An 18,545-nucleotide genomic window follows, 5' to 3' on the forward strand; every position below is an offset into this window, starting at 1 on the left:
TTCTTTGGCATATTCCAAGAAAGTAAGCAGGGCTCGGAAGAGCTGGTAAAAGCTTGCTGTTCCATTCCCGGGAATTTCTACGCTATTACCTGGTCCAACAAACAAGCAACCTGGATCTACTTTATAGCTTGGCGCTCGGGTTTTCCCATCTCTGTACATCAGGGTGACCTGTCTCGAATAGTTCCTTCTTGATAAGAGCCTTGGGAATCTTGAGGGAAGCCGTCTTCTTGAGATCAGGCACGACACGTAACACAGTCGGCAATTTATAGCGTGACAGCTTTGGACGAAGGTCGTCCCTTAATTCCTGCAACGACAGCGACTTATAGAGCTGATTGATTTTCGAAACGAAACAAGGTCAGCGGTCTGGTTGGCTCTCGTACTCGTACCTCCAGAGAGTACTCACCTCATGAAGAACCACGGCGGCAGCAATACGTTGACCAAACTCCGCATCATCAAGTCCCACGACAATGGCTTCGGCGACCTTTGGATGTTGTAGGATCTCTCGTTCGATATCCAACGCTGAAACTTTGTAGCCACCGGTCTTGAGGACTGTCATCGGTCAGAACAGTTTGTACCTTTCTTGTACAACTGACGAAAAAGGGTTACGTACTGTCGACGGACTTCCGACCCTTGATGAAAAAGTGCCCGTCAATCTTCTCTGCGACATCACCTGTCTTGAAAAAGCCTTCAGGCGTGAGCGATGCTCGCGTTCCCTCGATATCGTAAACATATCTGATGACATGGGTCAGGATTTCGTGCCACGGGGAAGGAATCTTCTATCCTGGAAAGGGCATACATACTTTGAGAACATTGTGGGAGATCTCACGTGAATTTCTCCTTCGTGGCCGTTTTCGAGGTATGACTCTACTCCTGGGTTCTGGGCACCCACCGACCCCTGAAGTTGATCACACAAGTCAGCAGGTCGAATTTCTCAAACTTGCTAGGACGATCATTATCATTTACCGGTACCAGTTGACCTCCTCTCTGGTTGCCAAAGGGATTTCCAAACTCCGTCCCACCGTATCTTTCGATGATCCTGGTGCCTGGGAAGGCCTCGCTCCATTTGCTGGAAATATGTCTTGGAAGGGCTGCTGAGCCGCAATGAAACTGTTCCACAGCGCACATCCCCGCCCGGTACTCTTCTCGACTGTCGCTCTTCTCGAGTTCTTGTCCCCAGTGCTGGAGGAGACGGACATAGATTGTCGGTACGGCAGACAGAGACTTGATCCCTCGACGCCGGATCCGTTCCCAGGTGATGGCAGCATCGAATTTGGGTCTGGTGAATTCCACGCACCCACCCCCAATGAGCGTGGGAAATGTGTTCACCAAGAGACCCGTGGCGTGGTGCGTCGGAAGGAGCTGTAGTGCCACGAAGTGGCCGTTGATGTCATTCTTCCACACCTGCGCCAAAGATATCGAAAGCACGCTATGGCGTCGTAGCGCAGCTCCCTTGGGTTTCCCCGTGGTCCCCGAGGTGAAGATGATGACGGCTGGCTTGTTAGGATCCCTTGACCTTCCGGCGAAGAATTTGACCGTACGAAGGACTTCAAGCGTCTTCGTTGGAATCATCCGCTCAATGGGGACATGTGCGAGGCCATGGAACATTGTCCCGTCATCGATCGTTGCAGTCAACTGTTCGAAACCTCGGGAGTGTACGACCCCATGAGCTCTGCAGGTCCTGGCGATGTGGCGAACTTCGTCCAAAGTCACATGGTGACCTATTTGTGATTGTTAACCAAGCCAAACACTCTCTTGCAGCCCTCGGAAAGTTTCATGTAGACGTACTTGTTGGGACCGCTATTCCTCCAACGGCAAGAACGGCAAACAATGCGGCGACAAAATCATAACCTCGAGCAATAATCACGAAGGCCACCTCTTCGTCCGCGCTCAATTTCAGTAGTGTCTGTTCATTGAGTGCCTTTAACAATTTCTGTTTCTGATGGATCACGTCGCAGAGGAGTTGTGCATAGCTGACGTCGAGTCCGAGGTGTTCTTCTCTCACAGCCGACCCGTTTTGGTGACACGCTGAATAGTGCAGCCTCTGGAACATGATATCGCTGGGGAGCATGTCTGGTTCATCTTGATAACGAACAATATCGGTGCGATCAAAACTCGACGGGTCTATCTTCGTAGAAGCCATTTCAACACTGAGTACCGAGTGGACGTGATGGCAGACGGATCGTAATGGCACAACAGGAATCTATAATAACTTTCAGGTTGAAATCTCCGAGTCCTGCAAGAGGAACTCGAGAACCTCACATTGATCGTTTGACTCGGACCATACATACTTGCGGTGAACCCTTGAACGGTAGTATTTCGTAAGTATGGAGACATGGTCTGGGGAAAAATCGACGCGGAGTTTCACCTTCGGCCGAGGCTGAAGTTTGAGGGGAATGTCGAAATCCAGAAGAGATTCAAGAACTCCGAGATTATCGAAGGGTCCGCGGTAATTTTTTGTAAGTCCGGGAATAATTGCACCGCATTGTCTTCTTTGTTGTTGTATCATTGTGTTCTGCTTCAAGAGTATATCAGCGACTCATCCCTCAATACCTACCTCCCCAGACAAATCTCCTAGCATGTCTGGTTCCCGGGGTACTGTACTCAGCCCATACTGGAAGGAGGGTACATTCGGTGGGTATTCAGAAACACAAACCTCTCAAAAAGCTGATATACAAGCTTTCTGACGGCAAAGGAATAGCAAACAAGGTCGTTTTTTGTACTGGCGGATCTGGATCAATATGTTCAGGACAGGTACGCGCCTTGGTCGCGCTCGGAGCCAACGCCTGTATCGTTGGGAGAAACCAGCAAAAGGCGTCACAAATGGCCACGGACATTTCGTCTGAGAGACCTGGGAGTAAAGTGTTGAGCATTGGCAACGTCGATGTGAGAAACTTTGATACCGTCAAGGCTGCCGTCGATCGCTGTGTCAAAGAACTGGGCAGCATCGACTTCGTCATGTAGGCACCTACCTTACACAAGCCCTCCCTCCCTCTGATAACCAAGTTGTGAGCGATGGGTGTGTGACAAGGCTGACACATTTTCATTTACGGAGCAAAAGTGCCGGAGCAGCAGGAAATTTTTTGGCTTCGATGGACAACCTATCAGTAAATGCGTTCAAGGCAGTCATTGACATTGATCTCATCGGTTCGTGGGTCACGGTCAAGGCCACGATACCACACCTCTTGGAATCTGCAAGGAGGCATCGGGGTGATGGAAAGTCAGGTATGTGTTTGGCATCAATGTGATGTTGCCTCTCACGCAGTGGCCGTCTTCAAAAGTCTTGTCTCAGGTCTGACTTTGAATATTGCTGCTCAGTACCACGAGGCACCGGGGGTAGGATCATCTTCGTGAGCTCGACAAATTACCACAACGCCAGAGTTGCCCAGGCTCATGCCTGCGCGGCCAAAGCGGGAGTGAATGCCATCTCCGACGTCCTTTCACTCGAATACGGCCCACAAGGGGTGACCTCCAACATCATCGCACCGGGGGCGATCGCGGGCACGGAGGGCATGGATCGGCTGGTAGCCACCGACTCGCGGGAAGATTCGAGGAGGAACATCCCCCTGCAACGCTTTGGTCTCGTCAAGGAAATAGCTGACGCCACGGTATTTCTGTTCGGCGACACGGGCAACTTTATCAACGGCGTCTGCCTGGATGTCGACGGCGGGGCGTGGAGAGTCAAGGGAGGTGGACAGTTTGGCGGCAAGCCTTACCCCGAGTCTGTACATCCTGTCCAGGGTCTTGATGGGAAAGGTCCACACAAGTTGTGAGCGGATGTGCCTGGTGTTCCTTCTCCGGTTTAAGCCATGTATATCATACCATCAGCAAGCTCGTGATTGAGTACCTCTGAAGTCTTCGTAAGTACTGAGAAAGTTCTTGATTTCATCATATCCGCCACCGATCTATGGCCTGTTGCAATGCCATTTCCATCACAGCCCAGGAACCGGATAGGATCCGTCCGAGAATGTTCATCCCAAGCCAAACAGCAAATCTCATTTCAACTGAAGCGCGGTCACGCCATCTAGCCCAAGACGTCAAATTTGCCATGCAAATACGAGAACGGAAAGCCAGAAAGCAATCATGTTGTGACACACTCCGGAGATCCGAGTAAGGTTTGCTATCACGGCTCATAGCTTCCTATGGTCAGATTGTGTAGCCTGCTCGTTAGCCCAAAAAAGATGACATGTCCCTTTTCTACGCGCCACTGTCTCTTGTAAGAGGTGCCAATGGAGCCGTCAAAAGCGAGACATTGGGCGATCAAGGCGAAAGGACACTGTTAGTGTTTGAGTTTCGGCCATGGACTTACTTGTGGGGGCGGCCACCGTACAGCAGGTAAAGTATAGTGGTCCTTCCGCGCTTCTGGATGAGAGCCAGCATTTTGGTTCCAAGACGACGCGGCGTGAGATCAGACGTATCTTGTACAATACGTACACAAGGAGCCCGAGGGGGAGCGATCCTCATCAACAAAAAGGGAGTCCGCCAACGTGGCAATGAGGGGCGATAATAGGCGACACGATGGCTAAAGCGCATCTTGTTGTTTGCAAACATGAGGATCGCGATATCTTGGAGGTGGCACAGACAGCCTGGTACGTGCCGCATGAGCCCCTAATGGATGGATACTTCAAAGGGGGTTGATGAGCCGCACTAAGAGGCTCTTAGCGAGGCTGTTAGTGGCAGTTAAGAACCCCAAACAACGTGCACAGAAACCGTTCAGAGCCTCAGATAACGCGCTAATGCAGTTAAGAGCCTCTTAGTGGGCCAAGACAACCTGCCAAGATCTTCAGACAACTTGACGTTTAATTCGCCTCTTGGAGCCTCCTTATCAACAAGTCAGCATGAATCAATTATTTCGTTATGGTAGACCACACGTTCGAGTATGGAGACTGACTGTGTTAAATTGAGAGATCTGGGTTAGGTATAGCGTGAGCTACAACTCCATGAGTCGACCAGTATTCGTTCTTATCATGAACAAAAAATGTAAGTTTACAAACGTACAGTACTCCGTACAGTAAGAGCCTCAAAGAGCCCACAACGTCATGTCTCGCTAAGCCGAGGCTTTGACGTGGCTGTCAAATCTATCATATCCAGTGTTCATTGCTCAATCTTGGTGTCAAGATAGCCGACATGTGCCAACATCGAGCCGCGAAAGGGGGTATGTCGCGTGCAAAGGAAAGTTCTGGCCCCAAGATTCTGCTATACAACCACAGGATGAGACTCCCGAACTCGCTACGAGTAGTTTCGACTCTCTCTCAACATTTGATACCATTCGGAGCCTCCTCATCACCATGTCGACATCAATATTTTACAGCAACAAGCGGGTTGTAGTCGGTGCAATCACCGCGCTTGCGTTCCTCCTCTTCCTGATTTTGGTTGGTATCGACCGCAGCGATGAAGTTACGGCACATACGACCACATACTTCCAAAGATTAAAAAACATGACCTCTACAAATTCACAACCTTCTTCTGAGCAGTGGGCTACCATGAAGGCATACCTGTCCGAGATAGAATCGGCGGTGAAGGGCTTGCGGACACCGGCGCTGTCAGCAGCGACGGTTCCAACCGGATCCATGGAAGATATAATGAACAGGACCCTTGGGGTAGGCTTGCCCTTCGCCAGTATACTTGAGAGGTCTGTTACTTATCAGTGCCTCGTGAGAGGAAACAGTTCGAAAAGATATTCACAATCTCTATGCCATCGCGGGGCGACAGACGGGACAACATTGCCGTCCAAGCCTCACTTTCAAACATAGACATGGAATTCGTCGATGGTGTCCCGGGCGATCTTGTTGACAAGAAGAGTCTTCCATGGGTAAGTCAATTTTGTGGACCCCAACGCAGTCTTCACGAGCTGCTGGTTCTGCGGTCATTCCACCCACATGAACTCAAGCTAACGACCTTACCCAGACAATGGATCAAGAACCAGCTGTGGTCGGCTGCTGGCGAGCACACATGGACGTGTTACAAATGTATGAGGCATCAACTCTAGACCGATCCTTGTGGTCTAGCATCTAACGTGTGCGTCTAGGATCGTGGCCGAGAACATCCAATCGGCACTCATCTTCGAGGATGATGCGGACTGGGATATCGGCTTCCGTGCGCAACTCAAACAACTGGCTCGTGGTGCAAAGTACCTTCAAAAGGTGGATGAAGACGCGGTTACAAGGTCCCCGTACGGCGACAGCTGGGACATGCTGTGGCTGGGACATTGCGGCCAATTCACGATGGATTCAGACAAGCGACGATTCGTCATTACTGAAGACCCGACTGTCGAACCGACGGTGCACAGAAAATATTGGTTGGAAAACCCCGACATGTCCACATGGGATCATCCATCCAACGCCGTCAACGATACACGCATCATATTCCGATCTTCTGGCGGCAGTAAGTCAACTCTTGTCATTGTCAGGCCTTCCCTGTGGCCAGTCCTGTATCCAAAATTCAACCATCCCAGCGGCCCAATCGAACACCTGGAGAATACCTAGCTGACATGGTTACTGGAATTTAGTATGCACCGCAGGTTTAGCCATCTCACTTGCCGGGGCTCGAAAGGCACTCTTTCACATGAGCCTGTCGCCCTTCAACGCACCAGTCGACTGGTAAGTGCGGTTTCTCGTGTTCTTGTGACTTTGTCATTCAAATCTCACGACTGACTTTGGTATTATAGGGGCTATGATGGCCTTTGCAAGAACAAGGACACGAATGCCCTCTGCATCTCACCGTACCCCGCGATGATCGGGGTCAGTCGACCGATAGGCCCGCGCAGCAGAAGCAGCGACATCAGTGTCCATGAAGGTTACTTCGAACATCCCGTCTCGAACCGGACCTCTTTCTCCACCCGTCTCAACATGAAGAGGCTCATCAACGGCTCCAGGAGATTCAAGAATAATTATAATGAAGAAATTCAGTTGACGCGAGAAGAGATCGGCGCGGGTGTCGGCCATCCCGAAGATTTGTCTTGATTCAAGAAGATCAGCTCTACTTTTCCATTAAAAGGAGTGGAAAAAGTACACCTTCACTAAACGATGAAAAGACACGACTTGCCACCAGGGGATTTACCGATCATAATTCGACAGTATATGATTGGACACCGAGATTGTCTTCCCTAGCGACCGACACGATACCGACGAACCACTTCGACATCCCTGCTAGCCTTCGTCTCAAACCGGTATTGTCCAGGGTACAAGATTCAGTAAAGACTCCGGCAAAAATGTCAAGCGAGTGCACTTCGAATAGGGACGATCTCTCCATGCGTCTATCGAGACTGGGGAGGAGAGAAGACCGAGGGGAAATACGAGAGACAAGGGGATATTCCAAGCAATACATATTAATGGAGGACCATCACCTCCTGTATCGGCTGGCTCGCGTCATTAAAGGCCCGTTGACAGGATTTTGTACTGTTCTTTTCACAACGGGCCAGATTGCGGCGCTCAGGTCGACTCCACCAAATCATGATACTGGTCAACAGCGTGATAATCTTTTATATAAGCAGAGATACCCAGAATAATAACGCCATTGCAGGCTCGTGCTCACATTGATGGGATTAATAAATACTTCATCTACCTCCTGAACAATCGCCGTGTTGCGCGAATGGTCGACCCCAGCCTTTTCTACGGTGGAACATTTGATTCTCTCATATCGCGTCTCGACGCGTCAAACAAGACCATCATTTCCTGACAAACGTGGGACCAGTTGCGGTAACATTCATAGCGATGACCATGGCGTCGACGACTGAATTAGATGCAGAAACTCTTCAAAAGGTACGTTCAGTAGTCCATGGCAGACGATGCTTGCTAGGCCTAGCAGCATTCCAGACGCGCCCCAACAGTCGCCGGCTTTCTGACACCCACAGAAACTGCGCTCCGCCCTGTGGTTCCAGGTCGGCAAGATAGTCGACGAAGAGAGTATCAACCTCGGTGTGAATGCCACGCCGCAGTTCATTGGAAGCCTGATGGAGTTGGTCTGGGCACAAATTGGTAACAACCCTAGACCTCGACCATTCGCTCACGGTACCTTGTGGCATGTTTTGCTAACACACAGTAATTTAGGGAACATTGCCGTTGACCTCGAGTCGTTCGCCAAACATGCCGGGAGGACCACCATCAAGACCGACGATGTCATGTTATTGACCAGAAGAAACGAAGGCTTGGAGACGATACTGAGAGAAGAATTGAAAAAGTTGGAACACAGAAAAGATTCCCACAAGGAAAAGTGACAGGGCTGAGAAAGACTTCCATTGAACTAGCCCGGAACACTATGCAGCCCTTTCTACACCAGCGGCGAAATACAGGTTTGAGGGGTCCGTACCCGACAGAGGAGTATCGAAGCCGACCTCTCGCTCGATTGCCGGATTATTGAGGGAAACAGTCACAGCGCTCTCAACCGGTCATATCCAGTGCTCTGCAGCCAGACATGCGACTAGCTCATCTCAGAGGGGCCTAACGGTATATATTCGATGCAGAAGACGTTCCCTATTCAATCATTCTGCCCGTCTCTGAAGTTGGCTGCTATTGATATTGCTTTGCGCAGCGGGGTTGGATCACCGTTCGCCGAGATGTCAGGACCCCTTCAGAGAATTTCTCATTTCGATCGAGGCTCCTCCTTCACCCAGGTCAACTTAGATTCTGGCTTCTTATCGAGCTCTGGCGATGCGTCGACCAATCCACTGAACATGGTTAAAGGGAGCGTATCACCCCGCTTGGCGAGTACGCTGGCAAGTGATGCGGTCGACCGTTCTTCCGAAGTCCTCTCGTTGGTTCTCGCTACATGCTGAGAGCTCTCAGACGGACGCTGCTGGTCTTGAGAAGACGACGTCGTAGACATTTGCACAGGCTGTGGCTTCTTGCTTGAGCTATGTCGAGATTCCATCTTGGGTTCTTCGGCGTTATCCCGTGGTCTGCTTGTCTCTGTGTCGGGACTGCTGGAGATATTATCGGGTGTTAAATCGTGCGCAGTATCTTCAGGTGGCGGAGATTGCTCTGGATATGGAAGAATGGTGTCTGGAGGAGCACCCAGCGCCCGGAGAAGGACCATCGTCAGCGTTATATACGACGCTCTCTTTGGTGCCTCGAAGAGGACGTGATAGCGGGACCATACTCCTATGTTCGCCCACCATAGTGCCGCAAGATGTCACCTTTTTTTTCCAGAAATGAGATGAAGTTGATCCACTGCTGGAATTGCAAACATTCATCTGATACCAATCAATCGGTTTCTTACGAGGCATGGCGGCAGATGGCTCTCGGTCGATGTAGCCAGGTCTAAATAGTGTAGCTGGAGACCAAGCTTGACGGGCAGAAGGTGGACTCTCTGTAATATACTTGATGTCTCGATACTCGATACACGATACCCGATACACAGGGGTCTTCATTCTAGTCGTGACGAGGCTGAGATTCAATAATCATGATTGGGCAGAAGTGTAGACATTTCACTAAGCTCAAAATGGTATCGCAACATCTCACAATTGTTCAGCTGGGCCCTTTTCCTTTCTCTATATTCTTCCACCAATTCTCAAATCAACTCGATCCATATCCTGAGCCAAGAAGTCGACAATAGGCGTCTCGGACATCGGCCTTGCGACAATGAGGCGCTTACAGAAGCCCAATGGGTGGAGCAGATGGAAGCTCGCGTCAGAAAAAGACCACTCCAGTCAGCTCGTGTAATGACTCCTCAAGAGGGACAGCGTCAAGCAGTTGTTGAGTGTATGGGCATTTGATCAGTATCTTTATGCAAGGTCTGAGACTGAGACCATCTTCTCATATATCCGACCACAGACATGTCCTTTTGATTGCACTCGTTTTCTTGAAAGAGCTGCTCTTTCGTACTCTTACTCTTACTCTTCCCAAATTCAATGTATCACCTTTGCGTTTGGCATTCACCACATGAGTGATGGAGACTGTCGTTATCTTGGCTGATACTGGAAAAATGCAGTAGGTCTACAGGTTTGGACTTGCGCTGGCGACATCATGGTGATGGTACAAAGGAAGTGTTTGTACTCTGCACATTTACATCACTCGTCTTGTGTTCTTGCATTATTCCAACTCTTGCATTTCTATTAACGCACTCACGCATGAGAGACTACGCATCATATCCGCACAAAATGGCTAATGTAGCACAGCATGTTGATGAAGATGTCCATCTTCCATCAACAGAGCCGGAGAACGTTGATGTTCCAGCATGGAAACCATCTGGACATGAACTCGCCATCATGTTGACATTGGCCATCATCTCCTTGATGGTCAGCCTTGATGCAACCATCATCATTACCTCGCTATCGGTAAGACAGTTGAGAGGTGTTTGTCTCATTGACATGGCTTCTAACAATGCTGTCCATAGACCATCATCCAAGCATTCGAGACGGACACAACTCAGGGCCTTTGGATCGGCACGTCGTACCTCTTGACATGCGCAGTGTCCATGCCATTCATTGCCTCTCTCAGCGAGATCTTTGGTCGACCGCGCTGCTTGTTCGCCTCGTTGTTGATCTTCACTACCGGTACCGTCTTATGCGCCGTGGCACACACCATGAGAGTCCTTCTTGCGGGTCGATCCATTCAGGGTGTCGGTGGTGGAGGGATCATTATACTCTCTCTGGTGATTTTTACCGATATTGTTCCCTTGAGGTCCCGTCCGCAATATATCGGCATAACGTACGTGGTCCGAATCCATACTGCCCGCTACAAATCTATACGTGCTGACACATTCTCCCACAGACAAGGAGCATGGGCAATCGGAACGTGTATTGGACCCCTCAGTACGTTGCATTACATCCACTCTGCTTCCAAACTTGCTATCTGATGAGAATCTGGAACTCGTACTTGATGATGTATACTGACAATGGCACACCTAGTCGGCGGAGCTTTTGCAACCCCAACTCTCTGGCGCTGGATCTTTTACCTAATGTTCCCATTCTGCGCGATCGGTTTAGCTCTTGTTCCCCTCGTCGTCAGCCTGAAACCTCGATCGGCTACGTGGCGCGAGATGCTTGTTCGGGTCGATTGGATCGGAGCTTTCTTCTTCATCCCATCGGCCACCGGATTCCTCGTCGCCATATCTTGGGGTGGTACTCAATTTCACTGGTCCGCTGTAGCGGTCATTGTCCCTTTGGCCCTGGGGTTTTTAGGTCTTGCGTCCACAGTGGTCTATGAGAGATTCTTCGCAAAGGAACCATTCCTCCGACATTCTCTCTTTCACTCTCGGTCATCCTTTGCCGTCTACGCTGGTGCGTTTGTCCAAGGACTGCTTGTAAGTTTTCTATCTTTAACTACTCTTGTGTTCTCCGTGCAACCGCCAACACCAAAAACCATTGCCAAGTTAATTTGATCCCAACCCAGCTTTATGGCCAACTGTATTACGTCCCCTTCTTCTTCGAGTCCGTCCGATCCGAGTCTCCCCTGCGGACAGGCGTGTCGGTCCTCGCCGTCATGCTTACACTCATCCCGGCCGCCGTCGTCGTCGGTCGCGTCATCACCCGCACGGGCACGTACCGCTGGGCCATCTGGACGGGATGGACGCTGGTCAGTATCGGCACGGGCCTGACCGTCACGTGGGACGCCCGAACGAGCGCGTCGGTGTGGGTGGTCAGCCTCGTGGTTTTGGGTTTCGGACACGGCCTGTTGCTCAACGCTCTCAACACGGCGTCCCAGGCCGTGTGCCTGCGGGGCGACGAGGGAGCCGCGGCGGCCATGTACGCCTTCCTTCGGAGTTTCGGCATGGCCCTGGGTGTCGGCATAGGTGGATCGGTGTTTCAAAACGTCATGAAGATCAAGATCCGAGATCTCGGCTTGCCCGACAGTATCGCGAGTGACGCGGAGGCGTTTGCGGAGGGTCTCCGACGGTCACGACTAGGGGGGTCGACGATGGTCCCGCGACCGGCCGACGTCCTGGGCGCGTACGTCTACGGCTTTCACGGCGTCTTCTCCTTCTTCTGTGGCCTGGCCGGGTTGGCGCTGGCGGCGTCGACCTTGGTCCAACATTTCCAGATTGACAAGGAGCTGGTCACGGAGCACACCCTGGACACAGACAGTCGATTGGCGTTGGGTTTGAACAGATTGGGTCGGAGTAGGACGCCCGGTCAGATGGACCGTCGAGGGTAGGCCAAGAGATTGTGCGGTCGAGCTCGATAGTGGCGCGTAGTACGTCAGTTCACGACATGGCATTATGTGGCATGGCATTGAAAAAGAAGAAGAAAAAGACAGTGAGCATTGGGCAAGTATTGCGATGGGACACCGATGACAGCGTTGTCGGCCGTCATTATCATCATCACTTGACGTTCGAATAAGAACAGAGATATCTTGTGAACCAAGTATCTTTTTAAGACTCCATTTCGAGACACGTTATGATCCTGTTCACATTTGTTTGTTTTTTTGTCATGTTGTCGTTATTTATCGTAACGTGTTGGTTTTTGACAACAAAACATGTCCATTCGCTTTCGACGCTCGCCTGATTGTCATTGTCGCCTGACCATCCGAATGATCTGGTAGATTACCTTTTCCTCCAAGGGGAGATAGAATGGTACGTTCTGGGCTTGATTTTCCACTTTTGGATTGCTCCTTCACTTTAGGATCCAGGTTTCATATTCCAGCCCCGACGTCGACCAATATCTTGACATGATTCTCCTTATCCTCGATCAAGGTCTTGAATCCTTCGTCCGCCACCTCGTCCAACTTTATCGTCTTGGTGATCATGCCTTCTGGCTTCATCCTACCCGAGGAGATGGCTTCGATGACGGCTTCGAAATCCCCCAGGGCGTACGTCGCACTATTTTTCGATCATTGTTAGCACTGGGTGATTCTTTGCATGGTTGTTCTTTTTTTTTTCTTTTTTTTTCAAAAAAAGAAAGGAAAAATTCACTCACACTCCCATGTAACCCCTCTCCCTGAAGACGACGTCGTTCATCTGCAACGTCGCTCTCTTCTCCCACACGGCGATGTTGACCAGGGTCCCCCTCGCCTTGATGGCCTTGAAGGCGCTGTCGACGGCGACCTGGACCCCGGCGGCGTCGAAGCCCACGTCCGCCCCCTCGCCGCCGGTCAGACGGTCGACCTCGTCCACGACGTCGGCGGCCGTCGGGTCGATGACGTGGTGGGCACCGAATTCCCGGGCGAATTCCCTCCTCCGGCCGCTCACCTCGCTGACGATGATGTTGTCGCACCCTTTGCCCTTGAGGGCCTGGACGACGGCCAGGCCGATGGGTCCGCCCCCCAGGACCAAGGCGGAGTCGCCCGGCTTGAAGGGGGAGATCGAGACCGCGTGCCAGCCGACGGCCAAGGGTTCGATCAGGGCGCCGACCTCGAGCGAGATGCCGTCGGGCAGGGGCTTGACGCAGCTCGCGGGCACGGCCATGTGCTCGCACAGCCCACCCCCCCAGCCGCTCAGGCCGACGAAGCCGTTCTTGTCGCAGCAGTTGACCAAGCCGCGGCGGCAGGCCCGGCAGTCGCCGTCGTAGATGGTCGGCTGCACGCACACCCGGTCGCCCGGCCGGACGTGCGTCACCCCCTCCCCCACCTCCTCGACGATGCCCGAGAACTCGTGGCCGAGCGTGAGCGGGAGGGTCTCGCCCGTGATCGGGTGCGGGTGCTCGGGCTTCGGGATCAGGTTCGCGCCCCCCAGGTACTCGTGCAGGTCGGACCCGCAGATGCCGCAGAACTTGGGGGCGATCTTGACCTGGCCCGGTTTGACGGTCGGGATGGGGATCTGGTCGAGCCTGATGTCACGCTGTCCGTAGAAACGGACGGCGTTCATGGTTTTTGACATTGTGGTGACGATGGTGGTGGTGGTGACAGTGGTGTTGTTGGGTTGGAGGTCAATCGGGAAGACTTTGCCGAGGGTGTAGAGATTGTGATTCTTTGTTGGAGAAGTAGTACCGGGTTTTCCAGACAGACTCTTGGTTGATGTAAATCACCCGTGTTATAGCTTGGCCGGAGAATCACCCGGGGCTGATATGCTAAGGTGAAAAGGATGGAGAAGATGATGGGAAATGTAAAGCGAGAGAAAGGGAAAGAAAAAGAAAAACAAGGATGACGAGAGATTGCTAAAATGCTAATGCAGAGAGAGAGAGAGAGAGAGAGAGAGATGAACACCAGTTCGATTCGAGATTTCGGGGGTGGATGAATGGATTGACGGACTCTTTTTAAAGTACCGAGTCAGAAGTCAGATCAGACCAGACCAGGGCCAGAACTCATAGTAATTCTACTACTGTTACATACTGTTACACCTTCCCGCATGTACCTTTGATCGTAACGAGTATTCCATCCGACAGAGAACGGCATCACCGGTCAAACGACCGTGGTCGTGACTGAACAGTAACTCCGCTTTCGAGAGGATCCCCGCCCCTCTCCCTCCTCTTCAAAAAAGCCGTGACATGGCGCGAAAGGGCCGTACAACAAACACACCAAGGAGTGTGTTGTTTTCTCATTGGCGACAACCACGACAAGCCACGAGGAGCAAACCAAGTTTTTTGGTGCTACTTCACCCCGCTCGAGGCCAGGCGCGAGACCACAAAGTGAACACCAAACAGGACATGCCGGGCGGGATCATCGAATTTGTGTCGAGGACAAGTGAGAATCAATGATGGACGTTTCGGCTTCCTGAATTGGGAAGCCCGAAGGTCCCGCAACGAGGAGGAGGAAAAATGAGGGGCAAAAAAGAAGGAGGCGAATCGAACTAGACCCGAATAGGAACCTCGTTGTGATTATCAGCACCAGGTCGAATCTGGGGAAGTGGCTAAATCAACACGAGGGAAGGTTGGCCGAGAAGAATTATGTAAGCTGTACGGGTAGTACTCGTAGGTGTCACTTTGAAGAACATGACTACTCCGGAGAGAGTCAAGACTGATGAATGATGGATGAAAGGAGTTGGGTGGGTATTGAACAACTCATGTCTTTCTGATCATCATCCAATATATACCATTAGATTTACCACCCTCCGAATGGTATACCACTTGCCAACACAGCATTTGCTACCTTGCCGGATATCTCTCTCTCACTGTACCCCATACATTACATCCTACCACCTCTTTACCATCTCTTTACCTCATATGATGACCATCTGGCAACACTGTGACACACTTCCACTACTCAAGCAGTATAACTATACGCCAAGCCATCTCTCGGCACCCAAACACCTCCAACCCCGATCAACTTATCCCTCAACGCGGCCCCTTCCGTCCTGATCCCAAGTCTGTTCACCGGCACTCGATCCATCTGTCTCTGCGTGGTTTGACGGAAATCGACATACCGCTCACTCATGTTTCGACTGGACGCCGCTGACTTGACACGGTCCAAAGTCGCCTCAGCCGCCCAGGCCGGTCGGTTCAGGCTCGCCGTGGTGATGGCAATATCCTTGTACGTGTCAAACTGCATGGACTCGACATCCGGCTCTTCATAGGGGTTCGGATCCTGCAATGCACGTAGATACCCCATCAACATGACTGAAACTTTGGCTTCGACGAGTTGAGCGCCCCGAAAGTCATGAAGAAAATACACCCTCGCGGTGTTCTTGTGGACAACCGTCCTCCTCCTATCGGGATCCGGAGACATGAAAACGACAGCCTTGAGCCAGTCACTCGGCACGTCTGTCTCAGTGGCCAGTTTCTTGGGCAGACTCACCGCCGCCCAGCCGAAGAAGACACCCTTGTACCTAACGAGAATATCCTCGGGCACGCCGGACAAGTTCGCAGTAGGGATGTTCAACATTGCCCTACTTCGCCCCGTGCCGGGCACCACTTTCCCGTGGAAGCGAACAGGGAATGGAGCGACTGGACCTGACTCGGGACCCACGATGTCCGGCCGCTGTAAAGCGTCATACGTCGTCGTCGGTTGCATCGAGCTGTACGAATTCTCCCGAGCACTGTCGTACTGCTGATTGACATTTTCAATCTTGTCCGACACGCCACTGCTATCATAAGCCAGAGTCGCCGCTTCCTGCGCGGCAAAACCAGGCTTGTAAATCTGAGACACCTGGTTCGTGACTGTCGACTTGGCCTGGTCAGCGAGCGGAGTGAGGGTGGCCGACATGATGTTGCTTCCAATCATTTGACCGATTTTGATGCCCATCTCCAGCGGCATAGTCTTGATGGAAGCTCCACGAAGAGTGCTGAACTCAGTGGACGAGGATGCTAGTCGGAATATGGGACTTCCGCACAAGACCTTTTTACCCTCGGCCGTACACAAGACGACTCTGAGGTAACCGTCGTCGGCTTCGCATGGGATCCGGAGTACATCGGTCTCGCGAACTCGGTGGGAGCGGATCTCTTTGGGTGCCTTTTTGACGAACTTCTTGATGTCCCTCTGCCACGCTCGCTCGTCGGTCGGGTTGAGTTGTTCAGGGGTCGCCTTGACGGTGGGGGTCACGTCGATCCACGTACTCCTGGCACCGAGTAGGCCGCCAATCTTCAGGCCTGTCTTGCCGGAGAAGCCCTTGCGCTGAAGCCATAGTGTCCGATCCGAGGGTAGCTCTCTGTCCGAGAAAATGGTGATGGCCAGATTTGTCGTGGAGCCACTATAGTAGACCAAGCCGTGAGAATGGCGCAGGATGGAGTAATGCTTGGTGGACTCGTAGGGGTGGGCGATCAGGCCACCGGCGAAATGCCGAATGTCTTGCAATGCCGACTTGAACTTCAATGGCGTCGCTGATGATGTCGGCGAAGGTGAAGTCAAGGTCGTAGTTGGGGCAGATACCACAGTAGGACTGACGGGGCTAAGTTCCGTCGAGTAGCTGCTCGGTGACTGGACCAGGCCCGGCGGCGATTCTAGTGACATTGCTTGCAGGACCGCAGCCTGCTCATCCACGGAGATCTCATCGCCGGGCAACGAGTGGTGATTCAGGTCCTCGGTTTGAGACGGTCGAAGAGGCGGTCTCCTGGAATCTTCCGCCTCCACGTACGGTGGTGGTCGTTTTGATAGTGGCATGATGATGGTTCAGCAATGGCTTCGAGTGGTGGATTGAATGCAGGGAGAGTTAAGCTTGGCTCATCGCGGCGGCCTCGCCTGAAGCCGCATCCTGTCGTCCATCACAGTCGCGGTGCAAATAGAATGAGTTATACCAGGACTCTCTGATGCGATGGTTAGGATGGGAAGGAGAGGAAGTTCGAGGAGAGATGGAGGTACTCCGTATTTTGTAAGGGTTTGGACCCAAGGGTGGGTTTCGGAATTGGCGGCAAGCCGTTAGATGGATTTAGTGGCAGGTCGCAGCTAAAAAAGGCTTATCATCCAGTAGGTTCATCATTCAGTGGGCTCAGCATTTTAGTGAACAAATTAATCGAAGCCTAATGAGCCTCCTTTAAGGCGGCGTATTCCATTTCAAGACCTTGTCATCTACTGTACTGTGCGGAATCGTGTATCTTCCTTGATGAAACAAATCGACGTCGATGAACACTTCGCTCCTTGACTTTATGATCACATCACACGTCCACCAGTCTACCTAGGCCGATGCCAATCTCTCCTCAAACCCATAAGTCGAGTCCTTCGTTCTGTACGCTTACGACTCCGGTGACTTGGTGCAAACACTGCAACGCCGAGTATTTTCTTCTGAAGTTGGTCAGAAAGCCCGTTGTTGTATCTAGACCAGTTCGGAACCTGTTGACGATCAGTCCATGACACCCAGCTCACATCCCAATGTCTACGGCTACCATACCGGCATGACCTCCACCAAGCCTCTCAAGTCTATGTGTTCCTGCATTAATACAGTCTCATATGCTGGCCCCATCATCTCATGAAAGGGTTGCCATTGGACGCTGTGCAGAGCAACACGGTGCTTCTTTCGACCCCGCCATGCACCGTGAACCTCAAACGTCGCCTTGCTTCATCATGATCTGATCAATCTACTTTCAAATTGCACATGTGCAATCCCCCGAGAGCTTCAGGACGGTCTCGTTGAAGGGGGGCTTCTTCACATTCTCGTCGGAGTCGCTTAGAAACACCAGATGACCACCGGCTGGAACACACAAGACCGACGACCTGTTCACAGAATTCTAGAGTCCCGACTATTATGAAGTGCGAGATGCCGGATAGGTTAACGTGGATCGACTCGGAGTCGATTTAGGTAGTGGCTACGCATCGAGCATTTTTGATCAGCATGATGTTCATGCCCTCTTCAGGGCAGACTATGGCCCCATGAACGACCCAAATGCTCATACCCCCTTGCCCACAGTCGAGAAACCAGAGGCTGCGGACTCCCTGAACCAGTTCTTCGACGACAGTTTCTTTTTTTCACACGTAATTGCACAACACCCAGTTCCGAGTCTGCGCTAGTAGGCGAAGATCCGAACTTGGGATTGACACAACAGGGATTCGTCAGAACTTCGAACATCGACCAGGACTTGTCTACAGTTACGCCCGGGCAGCAAATGGCCGGGACATCTGATAACGCTACCGGTGTTGGGGTGCGAGATCAGGATCTACCAAAGATGTACAAAACAAATCTGGAGGTTAAGGCCAAGCCATTGCCCAAAAAGAGAGTCAGGCTTAGTGTTCGGCAAACAAAATTCTATGTGACTGGTTGTCCTCGCGTGGCGACTATCCTTATGCGGATAAGGAGACCATTTCTGCTCT

The 18,545-nt window shown here is 51.8% G+C and overlaps 6 protein-coding genes across 6 annotated transcripts; 3 read left to right on the forward strand and 3 right to left on the reverse strand.

Annotated features, from left to right (window-relative positions):
- Nucleotides 1–121: 121 nt before the first annotated feature.
- PV06_08991 (uncharacterized protein) lies at nt 122–2,068 on the reverse strand (the record flags this gene model as incomplete). The annotated part of the gene is made up of 6 exons (XM_016410390.1): nt 122–328; nt 404–549; nt 611–732; nt 801–895; nt 964–1,718; nt 1,786–2,068. 6 exons carry the CDS (start codon nt 2,066–2,068, stop codon nt 122–124), a joined length of 1,608 nt encoding a protein of 535 aa, XP_016259412.1.
- A 3,183-nt stretch (nt 2,069–5,251) lies between these two features.
- On the forward strand, nt 5,252–7,383 carry PV06_08992 (uncharacterized protein). Its single transcript, XM_016410391.1, has 6 exons — nt 5,252–5,597; nt 5,666–5,809; nt 5,905–5,966; nt 6,026–6,381; nt 6,506–6,596; nt 6,665–7,383. The coding sequence occupies exons 1-6, from the start codon at nt 5,286–5,288 to the stop codon at nt 6,957–6,959; spliced, it is 1,260 nt and encodes a 419-aa protein (XP_016259413.1). The 5' UTR covers nt 5,252–5,285; the 3' UTR covers nt 6,960–7,383.
- Nucleotides 7,384–7,715: 332 nt separating this feature from the next.
- On the forward strand, nt 7,716–8,212 carry PV06_08993 (uncharacterized protein; the record flags this gene model as incomplete). The annotated part of the gene is made up of 3 exons (XM_016410392.1): nt 7,716–7,757; nt 7,850–7,973; nt 8,046–8,212. The coding sequence occupies 3 exons, from the start codon at nt 7,716–7,718 to the stop codon at nt 8,210–8,212; spliced, it is 333 nt and encodes a 110-aa protein (XP_016259414.1).
- A 240-nt stretch (nt 8,213–8,452) lies between these two features.
- On the forward strand, nt 8,453–8,770 carry PV06_08994 (uncharacterized protein; the record flags this gene model as incomplete). The annotated part of the gene is made up of 1 exon (XM_016410393.1): nt 8,453–8,770. The coding sequence occupies one exon, from the start codon at nt 8,453–8,455 to the stop codon at nt 8,768–8,770; it is 318 nt and encodes a 105-aa protein (XP_016259415.1).
- A 3,572-nt stretch (nt 8,771–12,342) lies between these two features.
- Nucleotides 12,343–14,110, reverse strand: PV06_08995 (chlorophyll synthesis pathway protein BchC). Its single transcript, XM_016410394.1, has 2 exons — nt 12,851–14,110; nt 12,343–12,753 (listed from the first exon to the last, which is right to left on the reverse strand). Exons 1-2 carry the CDS (start codon nt 13,747–13,749, stop codon nt 12,567–12,569), a joined length of 1,086 nt encoding a protein of 361 aa, XP_016259416.1. The 5' UTR covers nt 13,750–14,110; the 3' UTR covers nt 12,343–12,566.
- A 733-nt stretch (nt 14,111–14,843) lies between these two features.
- PV06_08996 (uncharacterized protein) lies at nt 14,844–17,075 on the reverse strand. Its single transcript, XM_016410395.1, has one exon. It carries the CDS (start codon nt 16,902–16,904, stop codon nt 15,072–15,074), a length of 1,833 nt encoding a protein of 610 aa, XP_016259417.1. The 5' UTR covers nt 16,905–17,075; the 3' UTR covers nt 14,844–15,071.
- Between the last annotated feature and the right edge of the window lie 1,470 nt (nt 17,076–18,545).

The sequence above is a fragment of the Exophiala oligosperma genome, assembly GCF_000835515.1.
Source record: "Exophiala oligosperma strain CBS 72588 unplaced genomic scaffold supercont1.9, whole genome shotgun sequence".
Classification (NCBI taxonomy): Eukaryota; Fungi; Ascomycota; class Eurotiomycetes; order Chaetothyriales; family Herpotrichiellaceae; genus Exophiala; species Exophiala oligosperma.